The 24140-nt window shown below is 38.7% G+C and overlaps 1 protein-coding gene across 1 annotated transcript in view; it reads right to left on the bottom strand.

The window, feature by feature from the left end:
- Positions 1-24140, bottom strand: part of SCAP (SREBP cleavage activating protein) — a 63014-nt gene extending 38874 nt beyond the window's left edge. The window contains exons 1-8 of the mRNA XM_071691208.1: positions 24022-24140; positions 21371-21536; positions 20469-20640; positions 17188-17312; positions 15205-15388; positions 13450-13589; positions 7869-9277; positions 3984-4201 (exon numbers count right to left, since the gene is read on the bottom strand). Coding sequence (XP_071547309.1) covers positions 3984-4201; positions 7869-9277; positions 13450-13589; positions 15205-15388; positions 17188-17312; positions 20469-20640; positions 21371-21519 — 2397 coding nt within the window. The 5' untranslated portion in view covers positions 21520-21536; positions 24022-24140. The remainder of the gene's footprint in view (positions 1-3983; positions 4202-7868; positions 9278-13449; positions 13590-15204; positions 15389-17187; positions 17313-20468; positions 20641-21370; positions 21537-24021) is intronic.

Genomic DNA, 24140 nt, shown 5'->3' with positions numbered 1-24140 from the left:
TGAGTGGGAGATGTATAAAAGAAAGAGACAGGAGGTCAAGAGAAAGGTGCAAGAGGTGAAAAAAAGGGCAAATGAGAGTTGGGGTGAGAGAGTATCATTAAATTTTAGGGAGAATAAAAAGATGTTCTGAAAGGAGGTAAATAAAGTGCGTAAGACAAGGGAGCAAATGGGAACTTCGGTGAAGGGCGCAAGTGGGGAGGTGAAAACAAGTGGTGGTGATGTGAGAAGGAGATGGAGTGAGTATTTTGAAGGTTTGTTGAATGTGTTTGATGATAGAGTGGCAGATATAGGGTGTTTTGGTCAAGGTGGTGTGCAAAGTGAGAGGGTTAGGGAAAATGATTTGGTAAACAGAGAAGAGGTAGTGAAAGCTTTGCGGAAGATGAAAGCCGGCAAGGCAGCAGGTTTGGATGATATTGCAGTGGAATTTATTAAAAAAGGGGGTGACTGTATTGTTGACTGGTTGGTAAGGTTATTTAATGTATGTATGACTCATGGTGAGGTGCCTGAGGATTGGCGGAATGCGTGCATAGTGCCATTGTACAAAGGCAAAGGGGATAAGAGTGAGTGCTCAAATTACAGAGGTATAAGTTTGTTGAGTATTCCTGGTAAATTATATGGGAGGGTATTGATTGAGAGGGTGAAGGCATGTACAGAGCATCAGATTGGGGAAGAGCAGTGTGGTTTCAGAAGTGGTAGAGGATGTGTGGATCAGGTGTTTGCTTTGAAGAATGTATGTGAGAAATACTTAGAAAAGCAAATGGATTTGTATGTAGCATTTATGGATCTGGAGAAGGCATATGATAGAGTTGATAGAGATGCTCTGTGGAAGGTATTAAGAATATATGGTGTGGGAGGAAAGTTGTTAGAAGCAGTGAAAAGTTTTTATCGAGGATGTAAGGCATGTGTACGTGTAGGAAGAGAGGAAAGTGATTGGTTCTCAGTGAATGTAGGTTTGTGGCAGGGGTGTGTGATGTCTCCATGGTTGTTTAATTTGTTTATGGATGGGGTTGTTAGGGAGGTAAATGCAAGAGTTTTGGAAAGAGGGGCAAGTATGAAGTCTGTTGGGGATGAGAGAGCTTGGGAAGTGAGTCAGTTGTTGTTCGCTGATGATACAGCGCTGGTGGCTGATTCATGTGAGAAACTGCAGAAGCTGGTGACTGAGTTTGGAAAAGTGTGTGGAAGAAGAAAGTTAAGAGTAAATGTGAATAAGAGCAAGGTTATTAGGTACAGTAGGGTTGAGGGTCAAGTCAATTGGGAGGTGAGTTTGAATGGAGAAAAACTGGAGGAAGTGAAGTGTTTTAGATATCTGGGAGTGGATCTGGCAGCGGAAGTGGATCATAGGGTGGGGGAGGGGGCGAAAATCCTGGGGGCCTTGAAGAATGTGTGGAAGTCGAGAACATTATCTCGGAAAGCAAAAATGGGTATGTTTGAAGGAATAGTGGTTCCAACAATGTTGTATGGTTGCGAGGCGTGGGCTATGGATAGAGTTGTGCGCAGGAGGATGGATGTGCTGGAAATGAGATGTTTGAGGACAATGTGTGGTGTGAGGTGGTTTGATCGAGTGAGTAACGTAAGGGTAAGAGAGATGTGTGGAAATAAAAAGAGCGTGGTTGAGAGAGCAGAAGAGGGTGTTTTGAAGTGGTTTGAGCACATGGAGAGGATGAGTGAGGAAAGATTGACCAAGAGGATATATGTGTCGGAGGTGGAGGGAACGGGGAGAAGTGGGAGACCAAATTGGAGGTGGAAAGATGGAGTGAAAAAGATTTTGAGTGATCGGGGCCTGAACATGCAGGAGGGTAAAAGGGGGGCAAGGAATAGAGTGAATTGGAAGGATGTGGTATACCGGGGTCGACGTGCTGTCAATGGATTGAATCAGGGCATGTGAAGCGTCTGGGGTACACCATGGAAAGTTGTGTGGGGCCTGGATGTGGAAAGGGAGCTGTGGTTTCGGGCATTATTACATGACAGCTAGAGACTGAGTGTGAACAAATGGGGCCTTTGTTGTTTTCTCCTAGCACTACCTCGCACACATGAGGGGGAGGTGGATGTTATTCCATGTGTGGCGAGGTGGCGATGGGAATAAATAAAGGCAGGCAGTATGAATTATGTACATGTGTTTATATGTATATGTCTGTGTGTGTATATATATATGTACATTGAGATGTATAGGTATGTATATTTGCGTGTGTGGACGTGTATGTATATACATGTGTATGGGGGGTGGGTTGGGCCATTTCTTTCGTCTGTTTCCTTGCGCTACCTCGCAAACGCGGGAGACAGCGACAAAGTATAATAAAATAAATAAAATATTTATTATATATCTATTGTGCATTGTCGCTGTCTCCCGCGTTTGCGAGGTAGCGCAAGGAAACAGACGAAAGAAATGGCCCAACCCACCCCCCATACACATGTATATACATACACGTCCACACACGCAAATATACATACCTATACATCTCAATGTACATATATATATACACACACAGACATATACATATAAACACATGTACATAATTCATACTGCCTGCCTTTATTTATTCCCATCGCCACCTCGCCACACATGGAATAACATCCACCTCCCCCTCATGTGTGCGAGGTAGTGCTAGGAGAAAACAACAAAGGCCCCATTTGTTCACACTCAGTCTCTAGCTGTCATGTAATAATGCCCGAAACCACAGCTCCCTTTCCACATCCAGGCCCCACACAACTTTCCATGGTGTACCCCAGACGCTTCACATGCCCTGATTCAATCCATTGACAGCACGTCGACCCCGGTATACCACATCCTTCCAATTCACTCTTTTCCTTGCCCCCCTTTTACCCTCCTGCATGTTCAGGCCCCGATCACTCAAAATCTTTTTCACTCCATCTTTCCACCTCCAATTTGGTCTCCCACTTCTCCCCGTTCCCTCCACCTCCGACACATATATCCTCTTGGTCAATCTTTCCTCACTTATTCTCTCCATGTGCCCAAACCATTTCAAAACACCCTCTTCTGCTCTCTCAACCATGCTCTTTTTATTTCCACACATCTCTCTTACCCTTACATTACTTACTCGATCAAACCACCTCACGCCACATATTGTCCTCAAACATCTCATTTCCAGCACATCCACCCTCCTGCGCACAACTCTATCCATAGCTGTATATCTTCTATTTACATTTAACTTTGGTCTTAAAATAAATAGTAAAATCCTAGATAAATATCAACCTTTAAAAAATATTATGTCAAACAGGAAGCTGACTGGATCCTGTATAAAATAACAATATCAATAATACAGCAAATTTAATAAAAAACAATATCAAAACAATTGTAATAACAACATCATGTGAAGAGCAACTAAACAGAGATAAAAAGAAATTCTTTTTGTACATAACTGTATCTCCAAACTTTGCAAGGTAGCATTAAAAGCAAATGAACCACAACCACATCTGCACACTTTCACCTCTCTAGCTGTAATGTAAAATTTACTTAAACTAGAGCCTACCATTCACAGCCAAACCTGACAGATCATACCATGGTTCACCATGAATGTGCCAATTGCCCTGGTTAAGCCCTCCCCAGTAAGCTTCATAATTGCAATACAGTCCTACACAAACAAAAAAAAAATTAAGCAAAACTGAAATAAATGGAAGAAGCAGAGTTGAATCATCAGTGTATAAAATAAATGAGTAAAGTGCCTAGTGTCAATGATGCAACTGTTAGCATTGGTGGATATGAATACAATTATCAATGTTTTATGAACTTTTCATTCTACTTCATATCCACATGAACCTTAACAGAGAGGGCTTTAGAGCAAGTGTAACCTAAGCTTACAACAGGCTCAGAAACAAAACTACAGTCCATTCATTTACAGCCATAAATCAAGCTTTTCCACATCAAAGGAAAAAATGGTTTAATAAATGCACTGCATGTGACTTCCTTAAAATCCAAATAACAAAAAATATTTTAAAATGCATTTCAAGTTATCTGAAAAACTCACCTGTGATGTTTCATCTTTAGTCCCATCTTGACCCCACCAAGAAGCTCTCCATTCAGCATAATTGCGAGAGCAAATGCAGTGATAAAGTGCTACCATGGCATACACCAAAAAAAGGACAGCAGGAATCACTAAAACTGCTGTAAGTAACAGTTCTCCCGATGATGATGGTATGAAAGCTGACTCTTCTTGCCAATCTGTTTCCTCAGAGTCTTCAGAATCTAGAGTGATAATACATTATCCATAACAGTAAATTTTCCAATGATTCTTCTCAATAACAATTCATGAGCTGTCACTACAATACTATTTCATGTTCTAATTCAACTCTCATGAAGCAAAATAAATGTCTTATAATGCATAACATGAAGGAAATGTTTATCTAATAATATGATGAAGTCCCCACCAACTGGATTAATTGGGACTGGGTCCCATCCAGTCAAGTGATGTTTCTGTTTAATCAAGCACTTCTGCATATTTTTACAATATAATATGCAAGTAAAAAATCTTTGTTAGTGCAAATTATTACATACTTTCATAAATTTCTATTGCTATACCAAAGCACTGCATGAAACAGTGAGAAAACATAATCACAAAGGCAAAAATAAGTTTGTTTTTTTTTTTTTTTTTGCTTTGTCGCTGTCTCCCGCATTTGCGAGGTAGCGCAAGGAAACAGACGAAAGAAATGGCCCAACCCACCCCCATACACATGTATATACATACGTCCACACACGCAAATATACATACCTACACAGCTTTCCATGGTTTACCCCAGACGCTTCACATGCCTTGATTCAATCCACTGACAGCACGTCAACCCCGGTATACCACATCGCTCCAATTCACTCTATTCCTTGCCCTCCTTTCACCCTCCTGCATGCTCAGGCCCCGATCACACAAAATCTTTTTCACTCCATCTTTCCACCTCCAATTTGGTCTCCCTCTTCTCCTTGTTCCCTCCACCTCCGACACATATATTCTCTTGGTCAATCTTTCCTCACTCATTCTCTCCATGTGCCCAAACCATTTCAAAACACCCTCTTCTGCTCTCTCAACCACGCTCTTTTTATTTCCACACATCTCTCTTACCCTTACGTTACTTACTCGATCAAACCACCTCACACCACACATTGTCCTCAAACATCTCATTTCCAGCACATCCATCCTCCTGCGCACAACTCTATCCATAGCCCACGTCTCGCAACCATACAACATTGTTGGAACCACTATTCCTTCAAACATACTCATTTTTGCTTTCCGAGACAATGTTCTCGACTTCCACACATTCTTCAAGGCTCCCAGAATTTTCGCCCCCTCCCCCACCCTATGATCCACTTCCGCTTCCATGGTTCCATCCGCTGCCAGATCCACTCCCAGATATCTAAAACACTTCACTTCCTCCAGTTTTTCTCCATTCAAACTCACCTCCCAATTGACTTGACCCTCAACCCTACTGTACCTAATAACCTTGCTCTTATTCACATTTACTCTTAACTTTCTTCTTTCACACACTTTACCAAACTCAGTCACCAGCTTCTGCAGTTTCTCATATGAATCAGCCACCAGCGCTGTATCATCAGCGAACAACAACTGACTCACTTCCCAAGCTCTCTCATCCCCAACAGACTTCATACTTGCCCCTCTTTCCAAAACTCTTGCATATAAGTATATTATACTATATTTATTATAAATGAATGGGGAGGGAGCTAAGGAAATGCAGGTGTGTCAGTAAAATGAGAAGGAGAACTAGAGGAGGGAGCTAAGGAATTGCAGATGTGTCAGTAGGATGAGAAGGGGATCTAGAGGAGGGGGGGGGACTGGGGAAGAGAGCATTAAGGGTGGGGAAAGGATGAAGTGTTATGGTGTTGCCTAGTTAAAAGCAATGTATAATAATCAGTGAATTTTTTTAGTTATGGCAGTCAAAAGAAATTAGGTGGACAAAAATCACACAAAGACAACACACAGAAAGATAGAGACACAAGAGAATTCTTTGTGTCTGATAGACCCGGGAGTTGACACTGCCCCTAACCTGTCACTAGTCTCCCCTTGCATTCAAGTTCATGGATCAAAATATAGTCTGCAAGTTTTTCATATCATACATACAGTCAAAACTAGAATATGCTTCCTAAATTTTGTCACCACTCCTAAAGAAATATAAAGAGTTAATGAAGAAGGTCAAGAAGAGAGCAACAAAGATGTTATCAGTAATAAGAGAGATGAGTTAAGGGAAAGGCTGGAGGCTTTAAAACTGCCCACCTTCAAAGAGAGATAAGTGAATGGTGACTTGATCACAGCCTTTAAATTTTTCAAACAGCTCAATTGTATAGACAGTGAACAGTCCTTCATGAGATGAAGGGATAGAACAATAAAAGGAAATAACATGAAATTAAGGTAGAAACTCATCAAAGACGAGTAGATGAATGGAGTAAAGTGACTGAAGACATGATTATAATGCAGACAGCATACAGATATTTATGAGGTTGTATGACACAATATTCATGGGATAGAACTTTACAAGTGTAAAACTCCCTCCCATATAGTACAAATTGGTAATTACACAATAACATAATGATAAGCAGGATCAGACACACATACAAAGATACATATGTAAGTCATGAAAAGATGAATACTGACAATAACAAAAGTTTAAAAGATGCTCAATAGTAGAGAAAGTTTAAATTCCCTTCCCTTACCACCATATAAATAAAAAACAACAAATAAGTAAGCAAGGATATTCAATGTATGCTTGATAAAAAATAGAAAACAGTAAGAGCATGTTAAACTACTATAGTACACCAGCCAAGAGATAAGTCACCCAGATACACCACTCTGCCAAGGGAAAATGATCCATCTACAGCACCTGAAGGCTTACACTCACCTAAATAAAGTAGTGATACAATCACTGTGATAGGCACAATCTAGGCAAGGGATGACAATTCTATGAACTACAAAAGGTTCAGTGTTTATTTCTGCACTGGTTTAATTCAACTTTTATTACTTTCAATAGACTTAATTTCTTTGTCTTTTGTTCTATCATTCATACATTTGCAAACTCTCAAGCAACAAGCAAATTCAGTCACAAACCACCACAGTATGGGGAAATGATCCTTCTACTCTGGGCACTGAGGGTTTACTTTTTAAATCACCTGCTAAACTAATGATTGTGATGTGCACATTTCAAGCTAGAAAACCTGATATCTTGCACTTAGATTGAATGTTTATATTTCCTCACTGCTTTAAGAGCTACCAAAATTACTTTACACTGACTTTATTTCCTTGTGTTTTGTATCATCACAAAGGTTAAGGCAATTTATGAAAACAACACAGTGCACAAAAAGGAACTACCAGTTACATGATAAACAAGGAGGAAGGTGGGAGAGTAGAGTAAAGCATTATCTGGAAGAATGATTAATAACTAGGAAAGCATATGATGTATTGTGATTATGGGAACAAAAAGAGGTTCTTGTCTGGCTCCCACATAGAATAGGAAAAAAAATGGTAAATATGATGCAGAAATATGACAATCAATTTTACCCTTCTCTAGATGGAAATTTATGTAATGTTTCAAACTAATGAATAATATACTCAACAAAAATGTTTAAACCTCAAACTTACAAATAATAAGCCATTATCTGCAACTCAGCAGATCATCTTTAGCAGTTTCATTGAAAATGATATATTTCAATATCAGAACAAAGGCAAACAGTATTGCCTTAAAGCTTCAATTAAAAGAAGTTTACTGGATAACATGTATTATGTATGATCTACTCTGAACAGTATATGAAAAATTTGAAGCAGATTTTAAGTGGAACACTCATCAGCACAAATCACAATGGATAAATAAGAATATCATTTAAGAAAATCAGTGAATAAAAGATATGATTTACTTACCTTCCAAACGAAGTTTATCAGCTTGCCAGGGACCAGTGTTTGGGTCACTGGGATTGTGCACATTTAGAGCATCTTCTGGTGTTACTGGTAGGGAGAGCAGGATGGGTGGCAAAATACTTAGATAGTGTCCAGTCAGACTAATGTTATAATAACTAAAGAGTGTTGGCCAGTGTGAGTGTGGCAGCTTACGCAGAAGAGAGCGTGTGCGATGTTTCAAGAGTTTAAGTCCATCTTGTTTAGTAACAGTGGCATTACCAGTAACTGAGGATTTTGGCACCACAGCAGCTGAGCCATGAGAATGAGTCTGATCAACACTATGTGGGGCTGGTACTGATACTCTTGACTGATTTATGTAGCTGGAATGGTTGGTTAAAGAAAATATAACAGAGGGTAAGTCCCTTGGCCTTTGCTGATCATTCATCGATTCAGAGAAATGCTCGATCAGTCCAGAACTGTAAACCATAAATGCAATCCACCCAACAAAAACACACATAAACATTCTTTGAAACATTCTTTTCTTTGCAACAAAATAAGCTACACGTAGCCTTTTAGGCATCATATCTGAATTGTGGGGCTTTGTCTGTAGGTGAGCAACTCGATCTCGTCCACTACACTTGAGGGAAGATTCAGATGGAGCATTCCTGCGGTGAAGGTTTGGTACAGATGTTCCAGTCCTTTCAGAGCTGCTGACAAGGATTCTTACATTAGGATTGGGACTCTGCTGCTGATATCTGAACAAAGGATTTACAGAGAATGGACCACCATTTACTAAGGCTTGCTTTTTCTGTTCCTCAGAATCTTCATAGCGACGGAGGTCAATGGACAACACCGCAGTCAAGAAAATAAGCTGCATGTACAGATCACAAAGAAGAACTACACTGCCATATATACAAAATTCTTGAACAAGAGGAATGAAGAGGAAAAATGAAACAGTAACAATAGTGATCATTGTTAAAAAATATTTGGTTATTGTCCATCCTTCCCTTGCTAAGCCTTGTGCCACTCGAATCTTGATGTCCAAATGAGAAGGAGTTGATAAAACTGACCTTATTAATGCCATACTATTCTCAAAGCCAATAAGACCAGCTAAGACTGGGTATACATACTTTCCTTTGCTATGCAAAGGCCTAAGACCAAAATATGCACAAAATCCTACAGAGATGCACAATGAAGCTATAAGCGTTGCCTGAACACTAATAGCCATACCCAGTTTGCTCTTAAATATGTCCATTTTCAAGATAGAAAAGTAAATAGACACAAATAAAAAACAGTAGAAGATCATGAGAAGAAATTCCCACAGAGACATGCGTGAAGGGAAATAGATGTGGGTAATCTCCTCCCTACCAGGATGTACAGGTTGGTGAACTGGGTATCGGGATGTCAGCTCTTTCTCCAACCCACTTACAAATCTGAAAGTTCAAAAACATATAAATAATTCTAATCTGCAAAAGATCTACTTCTGCAACATCTTGATAATAATAATCTACATAAAAAGTAATTCTATTGTTTTCTTGACTTCAATATATGAATAAATGTACATTTCATATTAACTGTAAACATGATGTAAAGATCATAACAGATGATGTGGGGATAATCACACCAATCCTGTCGAGTAAAAGTTCTGTGGGAAAGACCACAAGTAGCACATGGGCAACAAGTGCAACTGCGTATTTTGAATGATGCTACGTTATGCTCTACTTGGGCATTGCTGCAAAATATGTCAGATTGGAATGACTGGATAGATATAGTTGATAAGTTGTTTAGAGATAATTTTGCTACAGCCATCCTACTTCAAACTGGAGAAATCATTTCTCAGATTAAGCAGATTAAAAAGAAACCCTGGTAAAAATGATACAGCTATAAACACATACAATTCTCTTTCACAGCTAAAATACATTTCTTTTAAATTTTGCTTGTCCTAATTACATTACATGCAAAATTCTTTTTTATCATTTGCTAATGTCCTTGGAACCAGCCATCTTCAAGATACGGTAGGTGTACAACATTTTCCCCATGAATCTAAAAAAATTCAGGGTTCTGAAATCTATCATTTTCATAATACTTATGAATATCATATTCATCAGTATATGTCTTTTTAAACATTGCATCTTCATGATAATGCAAAATAATTACAAATTACAAATTAACAGGTGAAAACAGTATAATTTTGTGGAAGTCTTTGTTCACTTAGCACACTAGACATTAGGATATGCATGTGAATTGAGAGGCTGCATGTACTTAACCTGCCCTAAATAAATGGGAATGGAGTTCAAATCAGTCTGACTTAGAGGACAGAAGACAAAATATTCTGATTTTGCACTATCCTAAAGATGGAAGGTTTAAAAGACAAATATTCAAGAAGATACGGATGACTATCATATTCTTACAGTACTGTGAAAATTAAACAGAAAAGACCCTAGGTTAGGTGGGATTCCTGGTCTTAAATATAAAGAGATTCGGTTATGTGGTATTCCTGGTCTTTTCTTCTCTCTTGCATACTTATTTGCCATTTCCCATGTTAGCAAGGCAGCAACAGGAACAAGGAAAAGGCATCATTTGCTCACACCCATTCTCTAGCTGTCATGTGTAATGCACTGAATCCAGGGCCTCATATCTATACTCAGGCCACACAGACCATTCCATGGTTTCCTGCGGCTGCTTCACATGCTCTGGTTCAGTCCATTGATAGCACATCATCCCTTGATACCACATATCTCCAATTCATTCTATCCCATACACAACTTTCACTCTCTACATGTTAGGCCACAAGCACGGAAAATCTTATTAAAGCCATCCCTCCATCTCCAATTCAGTTTCCTACATCCCTTTGTCCCCTCCATTTCTGATACATGTATCCTCTTTCCCAACCTCTCCTCAACCATTTTATCCATATGCCAAAGCCATTTCAGCAATCTTCTACATCTATCTCAACCACACGCTTCTTACTACCACATCTCTCTCTTACAATATAATTTCTTATGCAATCCATCCTCTACACATTACATACTGTCAAACATTTCATTTCCAACACATATATCCTCTTCTGCATGTTTTCATCTAAAGCTAATGTCTCACATCCATGGCATTGACTGTAATCATGAAAGCTGAAGTGAGTCATAGGGTGGATGATGGGGTGAAGGTCCTGGTATCATTGAGGAATGTGTGGAAAGAGGGGTCACTCTCTAGAAGGGCAAAGATGGGCATGTTTGATGGTATAGTAGTCCTGACAGTGTAGTGTGTCTTTCTTTTTTTTTCTACATTGGAGACTCCAGTTACAAAGTTAACATCAAAGCTGGGCCTTAGCAGAAATACAGGAATTATGAAAAGGAAAAAGGGGAAAATAGGGAAAGTACCCAAGAAATTCAGAAGTGAAAAACCTGTCTTTTAAAATGTGCTAGGTCACTATCATTGGGAAAGATATGAAAGAGTAAAGAGTCCCAAAGCTTCAAGGCATATGAAATGAAACAATTATCAACATGACCACCTTTGAGTTGCCAATGGCCACACAGTCTACTGCCACGTATCTAAAACACCACTTACTCCAGGTCTTCTCTAATCAAACTCACATCCCAACAAACCTGTCTCTTCCCTGTGCTAAAGCTAATAAACTTGTTTTTTATTCACATTTACTTTCAACTTTCTTTTTTCATACACTCTCGCAAATTCAGACACCTGCCTCTACAGTTTCTGTCTTGAATCAGACACCAGCATCATGTCATCAGCAAATAACTGACTGATCTCCCAGGACCCCTCATCCCCACCCTAACAGACTGCATACTTACCATCCTCCAAGGCCTTTGCATTCAGCTCCCTCACCTTACCATCCATAGGAGATAAAACTGCTATGATGACAACCTACAACCCTTCCACAGACCCACCTTCACCTGGAACCACTCATCCTCCTCCCTAACTGTTCAAACACATGCCTTACACTATTGATAGAAACTCCTCATTGCTGCTAAGAGCTTTTCTCCCATGCCATATATATTTTGCTTTGTCGCTGTCTCCGGTGTTAGCGAGGTAGCACAAGGAAACAGATGGCCCAACCCACCCACATACACATGTATATACATACACATCCACACACACAAATATACATACCTATACATCCCAACGTATACATATATATATATATATATATACACACACACAGACATATACATATATACACATGTACATAATTCATAGTCTGCCTTTATTCATTCCCATCGCCACCTTGCCACACATGAAATAACAACCCCCTCCCCTTCATGTGTGCAAGGTAGCGCTAGGAAAAGACAACAAAGGCCACATTCGTTCACACTCAGTCTCTAGCTGTCATGTAATAATGCACCGAAACCACAGCTCCCTTTCCACATCCAGGCCCCACAGAACTTTCCATGGTTTACCCCAGATGCTTCACATGCCCTGGTTCAATCCACTGACAGCCATATATATATATATATATTCATAATACCTTCTACAGAGCATCACTAACAACTTTAACATATGCTTTCTCTAAATCCAAAAATCAGGCATTAAAATCCTTCTCTTCCACTCAAATTCTTCAAAGCAAACATCTTAACTACACATTCTCAATCATTTCTGAAATAACACTTGTTTCTCCCAAATCTGATGCTCTGTACATGTCACTGCCCTCAATCACCTCTCTTATACAACTTACCAGTAAACTTCACAAACTTATGCCTGTGCAATTTGAACACTCCTCCTTGCCTTCATATGACCACATTATACAATCATTATGCCAATCCTCAGGACCTTTGCCATGATCCATATATACAATGAAAATCCTAACTAATCAATCAACACAGTCAACACCCTTTCTTGATAAATTCAACTGTAATAGCACATATCATTTTATCCTATGCTTTCACCATCTGTTTTCTTTTTCACCAAACCACTAGTCTTTGACTCCTTCACCACATACCTCCCAGACCCAAACATCCCATGACTGCCACCCTCTCATCAAAAACACTACAATACTTCAACAGCAGTGTGTATGTACACTGTTATGTATACACACCAAAGGAGTAAATGATGCATGGCAATGTTCATGAAAGCCACATAATCTCAACAAGTTAAATGTTTTCTTAAACTTGATCACCATTTCCTGCATTAGCAAGGTAAGGCCAGGAACATTCGAAGAAAGGCCGCATTTGCTCACATCCATTCTCTTGCTGCCATGTATAATTCACCAAAACCACAGCTCCTTATCAACAAACAGACCCACAGACAAATCAATTAAATCAAAAGCCTTGTTTCTCATTCAGTGTTCAGGCCTAAGCTCTCTCTATCCATCTCTTTCTATTTGCTGTCATACTGCTGCCCGTTCCTTGCTTATTTTACTACTGCTTTCAGGAGCTGTCTGCTTGTGTCCCTGCCACCAAAGCCTGAACCAAAGGCATGGGACTGGCAGTTGCTTCTCATAGTTTCTGTTTGGAGACCAACTACACATCGACTCAGTTGAACCGACCTTAGAGAGGAATACTTACCTAAAAATAATTATGAATAAATAATCATTAGTCACATCATAATTCATATCAAAAGAGAGAAACTTAAATAAAACATCTTGATTACTTACTCTTCACTGTACTGCTTCAAAGCCAATGTTACAGCATATGTAATAACACGCTGTGGATTTCTACTACGTCTGAACCCAATTTCTCGGGAAGGTACTCCAAACAAGATATCTGCTACATTTGTTTGACCTTCATAGCTAGCCTGCAAGACATTAAAACTATCTTTGATCTTTCTACAAATCTGGTTATCAATCAACGTAGTGGCTACATATAAATATCAAAATGACTAAAACAATAATAATATCAAAACAAAAAAAATGACATCATAAAAAAAGTGAAGTTCTTACAGGATATATCTCAAAAGCATCTGCACAAGAGGGGCAGCTCCCATCCCATCTTTTCTAAGCCAACCTGAGGATCAACATGCAAGCCAGTGTGATGACTGATCTAACATCTCTAATATGAATGGTCCACAGACAACTGGACTTTATTTTGTTGTCAATCAATCTGACATTTTAAAGGCCAACAATATTTCATATGGAAACATATCAAAAATCTAGATAAATTTTAAATGAAATTATAAAGGTTAAGGAAATACAAAATAATAACATACATCACTATTCAATCATGGAACAAGACAAAAATTCAACCATAAATATGGAAAACAAAAATCTCAAACTAATCAGCTCTTAATGTCATCAGGAAATCATTATAGCTTCTACAGCAATAATTAAATAAATCTCAACCATTATGTAAGATACAAACACTGTTAATCTTCTAACAACAGCTCTCTCCTCATTGGAACATTTAAAGGCTAAAGTAATTAAATCCCATAGACATGTAGAGATTGAGAAAGACTTCTTACCTTTTCACTTTCAAATCCTTTAACAACCATACTTTTTCTTTTCCAAAAGCATCTACAAACCTTCACACTCGTGATCACTGCTAAACCACACAAATGGGACCTCTCAAGTGCAGCCAGAAATGCTTACATAACATTATATCTTTCCTACAAGTACAGGATTGTTTTGTCAAAACATCTTGAAAAATAGTTTATCTACTTGCCCCGAAGTATGAACATTAATATATTTCAACCAAAAATTGAAAATTAATGCAAATTTACATAATGTCTTTCTAGCAGTATTGTAAAATTATCTTATGTTTATAAATAATTCTATAAGTTTAATCTCTTCATTGAAAAAAGTATTTCCTACTAAACACCATAAACATATCACAGAACATTGGTCTTCTGTTACTGTTGTCTGTCTTAATAAATCTCAAATATCTATCTATCGATCTATATCTCCGACACCTGTTCCATTCTGGAATTCCCTCAAAGGAATGGCCATGGCAATAAGAGTCTCTATAACTAGTGAACTTCTTAGCCTTTAGTGCCTCATCCTTAACAGGCCACAGGCAGAGGGCAAGTCTAATGCAGTGTTTGCAAAGACACCTATCTAATGTTCCTATGGACTACTTCTACCTGATGCTCCTTCCTAATGTTTCTACCTACTACTCCTACTTACTACTTCTGTCTATTTCTCCAACTATTTTGCCAAAAGGCAGGGCTAGCACATAGCACTCACCACCAGAAAATCTAAAGTTACAAAGAACGAGCCTCTTCTTACCCCTCTTGTCTCGTGCACAGCCACTCTTATACATTTCACTTCTCATTACATCTTAATATATCCGAGTCTTACATTCATGACATTCAAAAAATACAGCAAGAGCTGATTTTAGTGCAGGTGCTCAATCAAACCAAAGTAACGTACAAAACTACATTACTATTTTCAAGAGGTCAACATAAATACACTAACCATAAGGGAATTGACAGTCAGTAGAACATGCGGATCCTGCAAAAAGGAAAATTGGTTACGAGCCCACAGGTCAGCAGGAGAGAGCATCAAGCAGTTGTAATGAGGGAGGACCTGACCAGCAGACTGTAACTTCTTTACAACACCCTCTATGAGCAGGCATTCTGTTCCCAGAGAGACACTGTTACTGAAAAAAAGAAAAATTGAATAAGACACTTTTCTAAGTCTAAACAGAGTGAATTAAAGACCTAGGGCATTAAGAAAGTATCCAGGATGTGTTGAGCTCATAATTATTTGAATTCTCTTTAAGCATGAATAACACTAATCACTTCTATCAAAGACTGCTCACAGATTGTAACAGCAGAAATACAATACAATGAAAATATTGCCATCTTTACTCATGCTACCAATAAGTGGCACTGGCCCACCTCATAATCTTAGTACCAGACTATAAAACAACATTGGGAAGTTCAAAAGAGGAACGATGGATGGGTGGGTGACAGTAAGTACTAAGCTTGCCCAGTTTATGAAAAAAAGTCTCTTATTCTTCTAATACCCTTTTTCTGATCTTGATGGCAACCAAAAGACATACAGCAATAATTACTGAAGAGGTTATGTCATCATACACTGATAATAACTATACCATTAACTAGGAAATATGAAAACAATCTTTGGAGATAGTATATGAACCTGAATTGATAAACAATAATATAACCAAGAATGAAACTAGTACATTTGCATGCTTTAGTTACAATATATGGTGTGGGAGGTAAGCTCCTAAGTATAGCGAGGAATTCTTACCAAGAGAGTAAGTCGTGTATGCAAGTAGGAAATGAGGGCGAGCATCTCTAGTTGAAGGTGGGTCCCCAAAAAGGATGTGTGATGTTAACATGGCTGTTATAAACTGTTCATGGACAGGGTAGAAAAAGAAGTAAGGATACCAAAGCAAAGAGCTGATCTACAGTATCCTGTGGGAAGGGGAGCTCAGAAAATGAGTCTGCTGGTTTGCAGGAAATATAGCTTTGGTGGCAAACTTCAAAGAGAAATCCTGAAGCTGGAGCTAGTGTATGAAAGAATCAAGTTGAAAGCTCATGCAAATGAAAGTAAGGTAATGTGTGGAGAGAGAGAGAGAGAGAGAGAGAGAGAGAGAGAGAGAGAGAGAGAGAGAGAGAGAGAGAGAGGGGGGGGGGGGGGAGGAGAGAGAGAGAGAGAGAGAGAGAGAGAGAGAGAGAGAGAGAGAGAGAGAGAGAGAGAGAGAGAGAGAGAGAGAGAGAGAGAGAGAGAGAGAGAGAGAATGGTATTAGTGTAATTTCAAACTGGGAGGATGTAAAGTATTTTTGATGTCTGGGAGTAGCTGTGGGGGCAGGGTGAACCACAGGGATGGAAGAAAGCCAAGGGGTGAAAAAAGGGGCTGCTACTTTTCTGAGGCAGGAAAAGCAATTAGATATAAAATATATATCTAGTAATCTTTCTGGAAAAAGCCAAATGATTACACATTCACACGCATAATGCATGTGCCACATTACAATATATATAAGTGAATCTTTATCTTGTGAATCATGGGCAACATGAAATTAACACTCTGTTAAAGGCATATTGTTGTACAACTGCACAAACATGCATTACATCAGTTCACAAACACTTTGGCCTATTTCTACATGTAAATAAACAAATAGGCCAATGATGTTCTTAAACGAGAGACATGATGGTGTCTTGTGGACTAACTACCAGGCTCAAGACTCTCTAAGGGTAGAAGATCCAGATTCATCCTTTAATCTAGCCATTAAATACATCAAAATTACATGTTTATACAAAACGTCCCTTCACTAGGGACATATTCAAGGATATATCTTAAAAATGTATCCACAACAGTCTACACCAGAAGGCAGGATGTTAGAGATTTCTCATCCCTAGATATGTTACAGATTCTTTCAAAGTCTGAAGGGCAAATCAACCATGCAGAGAAAGAATGACTATCCCTCTTACTTATGGTCCAGCTGATAGTTGCTAACTGTCTGGGCAAGATGGAAAACAGAGGAAAGTGGACCACGGTAACCATCACTGACTGTAAGGCCCTCCTGCCATGGAACCACACCACTCCTTACTACAATCTGAAATATTACAAATGCTTCATCAAAATTTGCTTTGACAGCATTTTGAAAAAAATATAGCGGGCAAAATTTTTCAATGAGCTGAGACTTCCTCACAATTTCTCAAGACAACTGAACACACTACTTCATATAACAATTCAAGAAAAGACTATGATAATGTCTCAAAACACCTGATGGCGTCTCCCACACTGAGTGTCTTCTTCTGGGGGAAAAAAGTTACATGGGGTCATGAACACTTACCAGAAAACCAATGATAACTTACGTTGGAGAAGAAAAGGTGCAAGAGAAATCTTTAAAAAACTAAATCCCTCAGATTAGACATATAATTGTTCTTACAAAACTTACCATACAATGGTTTAAACATTCGATGGAAAAAATAAATGTACTGGGCCCCATCTGTCTTTACAGCTTTGCCATCCTTTCCATTATCTAACCTTGCATTGGTTTTGGAGGCTCATCTACCTCCACCATTCAGACTTGTTGAATGCTTCTCTAATCATGCAGGCCGCTTCACACTATAGGCTACAGGATTACACATACTCTACACCTTTGCCAGTGAAATACTGTAAACATTGTTGATAATATGTCTACCTTACCATTGCAGTTTTCTACAGAGTGTCTATAATGTTTCTAATATGCATTTTAGGGTACTGTGGGGTCTGGATGTGGATAGGGAGCTGTGATTTCGGTGCATTACATATGACAGTTAAAGACTGAGTGTGTACGAATGTGGCCTTTTTTGTCTGTTTTACTGGTGCTAACGTGCTGAAGCAGAGGGTAGCAATGCTGTTTCCTGTAGGGGCAAGGTAGTGCCAGGAATGGATGAAGGCAAGCAAGTATAAATATGTACATGTGTATATATGTATATATATATGTTAAGTACATGCATATGTATATGTATGTATATGCACATGTATATATATATATATATATATTTTTTTTTTTCATACTATTCGCCATTTCCCGCGTCAGCAAGGTTTCCCATTGTGGATGAGAGAGCTTGGGAAGTGAGTCAGTTGTTGTTCGCTGATGATACAGCGCTGGTGGCTGATTCATGTGAGAAACTGCAGAAGCTGGTGACTGAGTTTGGTAAAGTGTGTGAAAGAAGAAAGTTAAGAGTAAATGTGAATAAGAGCAAGGTTATTAGGTACAGTACGGTTGAGGGTCAAGACAATTGGGAGGTAAGTTTGAATGGAGAAAAACTGGAGGCAGTAAAGTGTTTTAGATATCTGGGAGTGGATCTGGCAGCGGATGGAACCATGGAAGCGGAAGTGAATCATAGGGTGGCGGAGGGGGCGAAAATCCTGGTAGCCTTGAAGAATGTGTGGAAGTCGAGAACATTATCTCGGAAAGCAAAAATGGGTATGTTTGAAGGAATAGTGGTTCCAACAATGTTGTATGGCTGCGCGGTGTGGGCTATGGATAGAGTTGTGCGCAGGAGGGTGGATGTGCTGGAAATGAGATGTTTGAGGACAATGTGTGGTGTGAGGTGGTTTGATCGAGTAAGTAATGTAAGGGTAAGAGAGATGTGTGGAAATAAAAAGAGCGTGGTTGAGAGAGCAGAAGAGGGTGTTTTGAAATGGTTTGGGCACATGGAGAGAATGAGTGAGGAAAGATTGACCAAGAGGATATATGTGTCGGAGGTGGAGGGAACGAGGAGAAGAGGGAGACCAAATTGGAGGTGGAAAGATGGAGTGAAAAAGATTTTGAGTGATTGGGGCCTGAACATGCAGGAGGGTGAAAGGCGGGCAAGGAATAGAGTGAATTGGATCGATGTGGTATACCGGGGTTGACGTGCTGTCAGTGGATTGAATCAGGGCATGTGAAGCGTCTGGGGTAAACCATGGAAAGTTGTGTGGGGCCTGGATGTGGAAAGGGAGCTGTGGTTTCGGGCATTATTGCATGGCAGTTAGAGACGAGTGTGAATGAATGGGGCCTTTGTTGTCTTTTCCTAGCGCTACCTCGCACACATGAGGGGGAGGGGGATGGTATTCCATGTGTGGCGAGGTGGCGATGGGAATGAACAAAGGCAGACAGTGTGAATTGTGTGCATGGGTATATATGTATGTGTCTGTGTGTGTATATATATGTGTACATTGAGATGTATAGGTATGTATATTTGCGTGTGTGGACGTGTATGTATTTACATGTGTATGGGGGTGGGTTGGGCCATTTCTTTCGTCTGTTTCCTTGCGCTACCTCGCAAACGCGGGAGACAGCGACAAAGCAAAATAAAAAATAAAAAATATATTTTTTCATACTTTTTTCATACTATTCGCTATTTCCCGCAATAGCGAGGTAGCGTTAAGAACAGAGGACTGGGCCTTTGAGGGAATATCCTCACCTGGACCTCTCCTCTGTTCCTTCTTTTGGAAAAAAAAAAGAGAGGGGAGGATTTCCAGCCCCCCGCTCCCTTCCCTTTTAGTCGCCTTCTACGACACGCAGGGAATACGTGGGAAGTATTCTTTCTCCCCTATCCCCAGGGAATAAATATATATATATATATATATATATATATATATATATATATGAGTGTGTGTGTGTATATGAGTGGAAAGGCCATTCTTTGTCTCTTTCCTGGTGCTATCTTGCTGATGCAGGAAATGACAGTCAAGTATAATAAATAAATAAAATATATTTGTTGATAAACACAAGGAAAATGAAACATGGTAAGTTTCTAAATGCACTTTCATGTAATGATCACATCTTCAGGATAGATGCAAAAATGAGGTAGAAGACAGAACAGTCAGTTAATATGCAGGAAGAGACATAGCTAAGACTCCTGGAATCATAAATTTCTGTGCTCTAACAAACACATTATCTAAAAAGAACTTCGTATCTTTCAACTTCAACATACCTCATGTATTACTGAATCAACTAACACCTAAATTAGAGTGTGTATTGTGAACCCTACATTCAATTAACAAAACTTGAATGCTCTCTCAGAAAAATCTAAAATCTATTCTAAAAGTGCTTCCTTTTTGTAAATTCTATATGTAAAAACTCAAAAGTTTCCTCAAGATCTAACCGATGTTTTTCAGTCCAATAGACACAAGAAGTTTGCCGTTTTTTTAAAAATCTTCTTTGAAATGCTTTACCTGTATTGGAAATGGCAACTGAGGTCTCAGTACCATATACACATAGTGCACATCTTACCTGCTGAATATATGCACGAGGCGGTCCTTGATACCAAAGTGGGGTAGGAGTTGGGGACGGATCCAGTCTTATCCCTCCTTCTGGGGCTGGGAGAGGAACACTATAATTGAAGAGTGATGTAACATATTCTTGTGGCAGGTATCCTGGTAGAGGTAAGTGCCACAGTGGTGTACTGAAAATGAAAACTTTGTAAATCTATGATTCTGGGAAATCTGTGGAAAATACAGAGTTCTTTCATCATACAGAAAAGTAAAAAATTCTGAGATTTCTTCCTTCAAAATATTACAGCACAACTGTAAAGAACATCACCTTCCTTTATGATATCATCTAATAAGACTACCTTCACTGACTCTAACCAAAGTGTTCCAAAAACTGTCATTGCAAAAACTAATTCCCTATATACACCTGTATATATCAATGATCCTATGCTTAATACTATAAATATCTCATAAAGTGTGAAAGGACATTCATCATCTCCATACCTCCTACTAACAATGCTTGAAAAATATCCAAAATAAATTGGCAGTACAAGCTAAATATCACATCCATGGAAAAGATGCCACTTTTTACACTCAAGAAGTAAAGTGTGTAGAAGGAAAGGTATAAATCAACAATCTTACATGGGGAGAAAGTAAGAGGATGGACTATTAAAAGTGATAACAAAAAAAGGAGAATATGACGGAGCAATGGAAAAATATTGAAGGACAGATAAGTCAATAAGAATACAGAGCAAATAATCAGAGGTTCTGTTTGATAAATGTGGCCAAAGTAAGATAGATGGCAGGCCCTTCATTTCTCCCTCAGTAGTGATTTCATAGGAAGCAGAAACCAACCAGACTGCTAAACCTTAACTAAATATCTCAGCTTGGTAAAAATATCTAATCAAGTTTTAAAATGCTTACCACAGAACAAGGAAGGAGGCAACTGCTAACAGAATAACCTTCTTTGGATGAGTGGCGACAATTAGTCCATAGCGGTAATAGCACTGAGCTACTAGGTCAGGAAGGGCACCACCCACCCCACCACCACCACTGTCACCACCCTCAGCCATCTCAACAACTTCTTAATCTGCAGACATTTAAAGAAACTGAAGTTTAAAAGAGGATGCATATAGTTATCATCAATACATACAATTCAATAAGGGAAATAACTAACTGGAATAAATGTATAAACATATCCATGTATAAAAATGTTTTACTTCCCAGCAAGCCAATAAATCATCCCTTTATATCATCCTCTGAAAAAACAGACCACTTGAAAAAAAAAAAAATTATCCTTCATTTGGATACAACGATTAAGTTTGGTGACCAAATCATATGGTTAAATAATTTTCTGAGTGATAACATAAATTTAGCCAAAAAATTAAAATGAAACATTTGTCTGAGAGGCATAGCGGTTGGCAAGTGTGCACCATGTGAGTTAAGTGCTGTCAAGTGCTATGTATTACAAGAAGAGATTGTGTGCTTGTTGACATAATGCCATTACTCCACATGTGGGTGAGGCAGAAATAAAAAACAGCTACATGGATCAGAGTAGTGCAGCTTGACAACCACTAAAGTGCTGGCTCACTATGCAGCTGTCGCTAACCTTACCAATACCCAGGAGGGTCTACCACTAACGATACCCAGGCAGGTCTGAAACATCTGACTTATAAAATCTATGTTTCTACAAACAGTTTACCACTTTTCTGTGACTACTTTTATGACTTTCTTTCATGATCCCAAAGAGTATTGTAGCAGGATTGGCAAAATACATCCCTAATGTTGTAGGATACCTAGACGACTTCAAAAATCTATGTCCATGATTACAGCTTTTCATTTCTTTGTATTTTTATGATTCTGTATCATGATATCTATTCCAGTAATGCAATATCAAACTTTTTATTTCATCAAGATTCACAATGGGTCACGATTTCAAATCCAAAATATAACTGATCCAAAAGACAAATTGTAAATCATAGCGGGACACTTGTTGATTACTCCGATACCAACCAAATTGGTGTCATGGTATTCATTCAGCATGAACACCCAAAGAAATTGTAAAAATACACAAAGACAAGCAAAATACTCTAATAATTAATATCATTTCTGGCAGAAGACAATAAGTTATATCATCAATGGTTTATCTCCATATCTCTACAGTTTTCATTGAATTTCTTAGTATTATGGCATCTGAGCTGTTTTGGTTTAAAAAGACCCATCTAGACTCGTGTTACTTGAACTCATGCATTATATTGTAATTATCTGCATTTCTGTTGCATTATCTCCCTAATCATTTTTTTCTGACCATATATCAAAAAAATTTTGGAAATTTTATAAACTTTTCAAATTAGTTAAGGGAAATATAAAATAATCATATTAACATCTCACTAGAAATTAGGTATGGCCTAGCATTTCCTGCTGTCGGGGGAAAAGCAGCCATGCTGAACTTCCTGGAGTACTGGGTTTGAGATTAGACCAATAAACCTTAGCTAACCCTCCACCTAAAGGACTCTGCCCCTAACATTAGCCTACCTCAAAGAAATATAGAGATGGATGAAAATATGAAAATAATAACTAAAAAGAAAGAATACTGATTTGCCATCTTCTGAAACATCCACTCTCCTTCAACAATGCCACTGGATTTATTCTTTAATTTTTCACTGGAGACTCAGCATCATTATCATCCATTTACCCCAACTGCTTTGTATATTTCCAAACAATTCTAATGCATAGAATAAGTTGTAAACAGCTACTATTACAGAAGTGTAACGGAGGCAGATGACTGGCTTCTTTCTCATCCTTAGATAATAAATATCACGTCAGAATGAGAACAGTAAATATTGGGGAAACTGAGGGTTCCTTACTGTAAAATTCAAAATAAACAAGAAGAAATCAATAGAAAGTACAGACATCTCACCTACTGCCACTAGCAGCTGAAATTTAGATTAAATATATAAAAATATTCAGATAATGAGATACTGCAGACCGTATGGATGACTGCTTAACAGTTAGCTGGCAGAAGCACCACCAGCACTCCAGAGTATCATCAGCTTCTGTTTATATTTTCTGGCAAGTGGCATACTATTGAAAACATGTCTTGTTATCTTTCAACTTTAACACTACATATCAAACATCGGTTGTCACAAAAAGCTGGGTGATGTTCTTCACACATTCTGTTTATTCCAAAATGTGAATCACTTATTTTCAGGTTAATCAATCTTTTCTTTTTTACGATCATCATAGCACTCGCCACTTCCACTTACTAGTATGGGAAAAAATGCTGCACATCATTGGCGTCACCGGTCTAAAGTACTTGCAGGAAGTAGTAGATCATTGATATACGTTTCATCAAAACGTGTAAGTCATTTCTGTGTTGTCCCTAATGTAAAATTTTACCCTTCGCCAAACAAACGTAGCCATCAAATGTAGTTACTGAGCTCAGGAACTCACATGATTCAGACTTTTCGCCTAAAGCAATGTTGCGCAGAGCACGTTAACCACAAGTTCAAGCAAAATTAAGAAAAAAATCACCATCATAAACAATTTCAACTTAACATCCATATCAGGCTTACAAATGCATCATAGTCGATGAACGATGGAATAATTTAACTACGTCCCCTGCCCAGCCTTGGACCGTCAGCGTAGTAGCAGACGAGCTTTGTTTACGTGCGTAGATGGAGCCTTGGGCAGT

The sequence above is a fragment of the Panulirus ornatus genome, chromosome 50 (assembly GCF_036320965.1).
Source record: "Panulirus ornatus isolate Po-2019 chromosome 50, ASM3632096v1, whole genome shotgun sequence".
NCBI lineage: Eukaryota > Metazoa > Arthropoda > Malacostraca > Decapoda > Palinuridae > Panulirus > Panulirus ornatus.
This window is presented reverse-complemented; position numbering and strand designations above follow the sequence as displayed.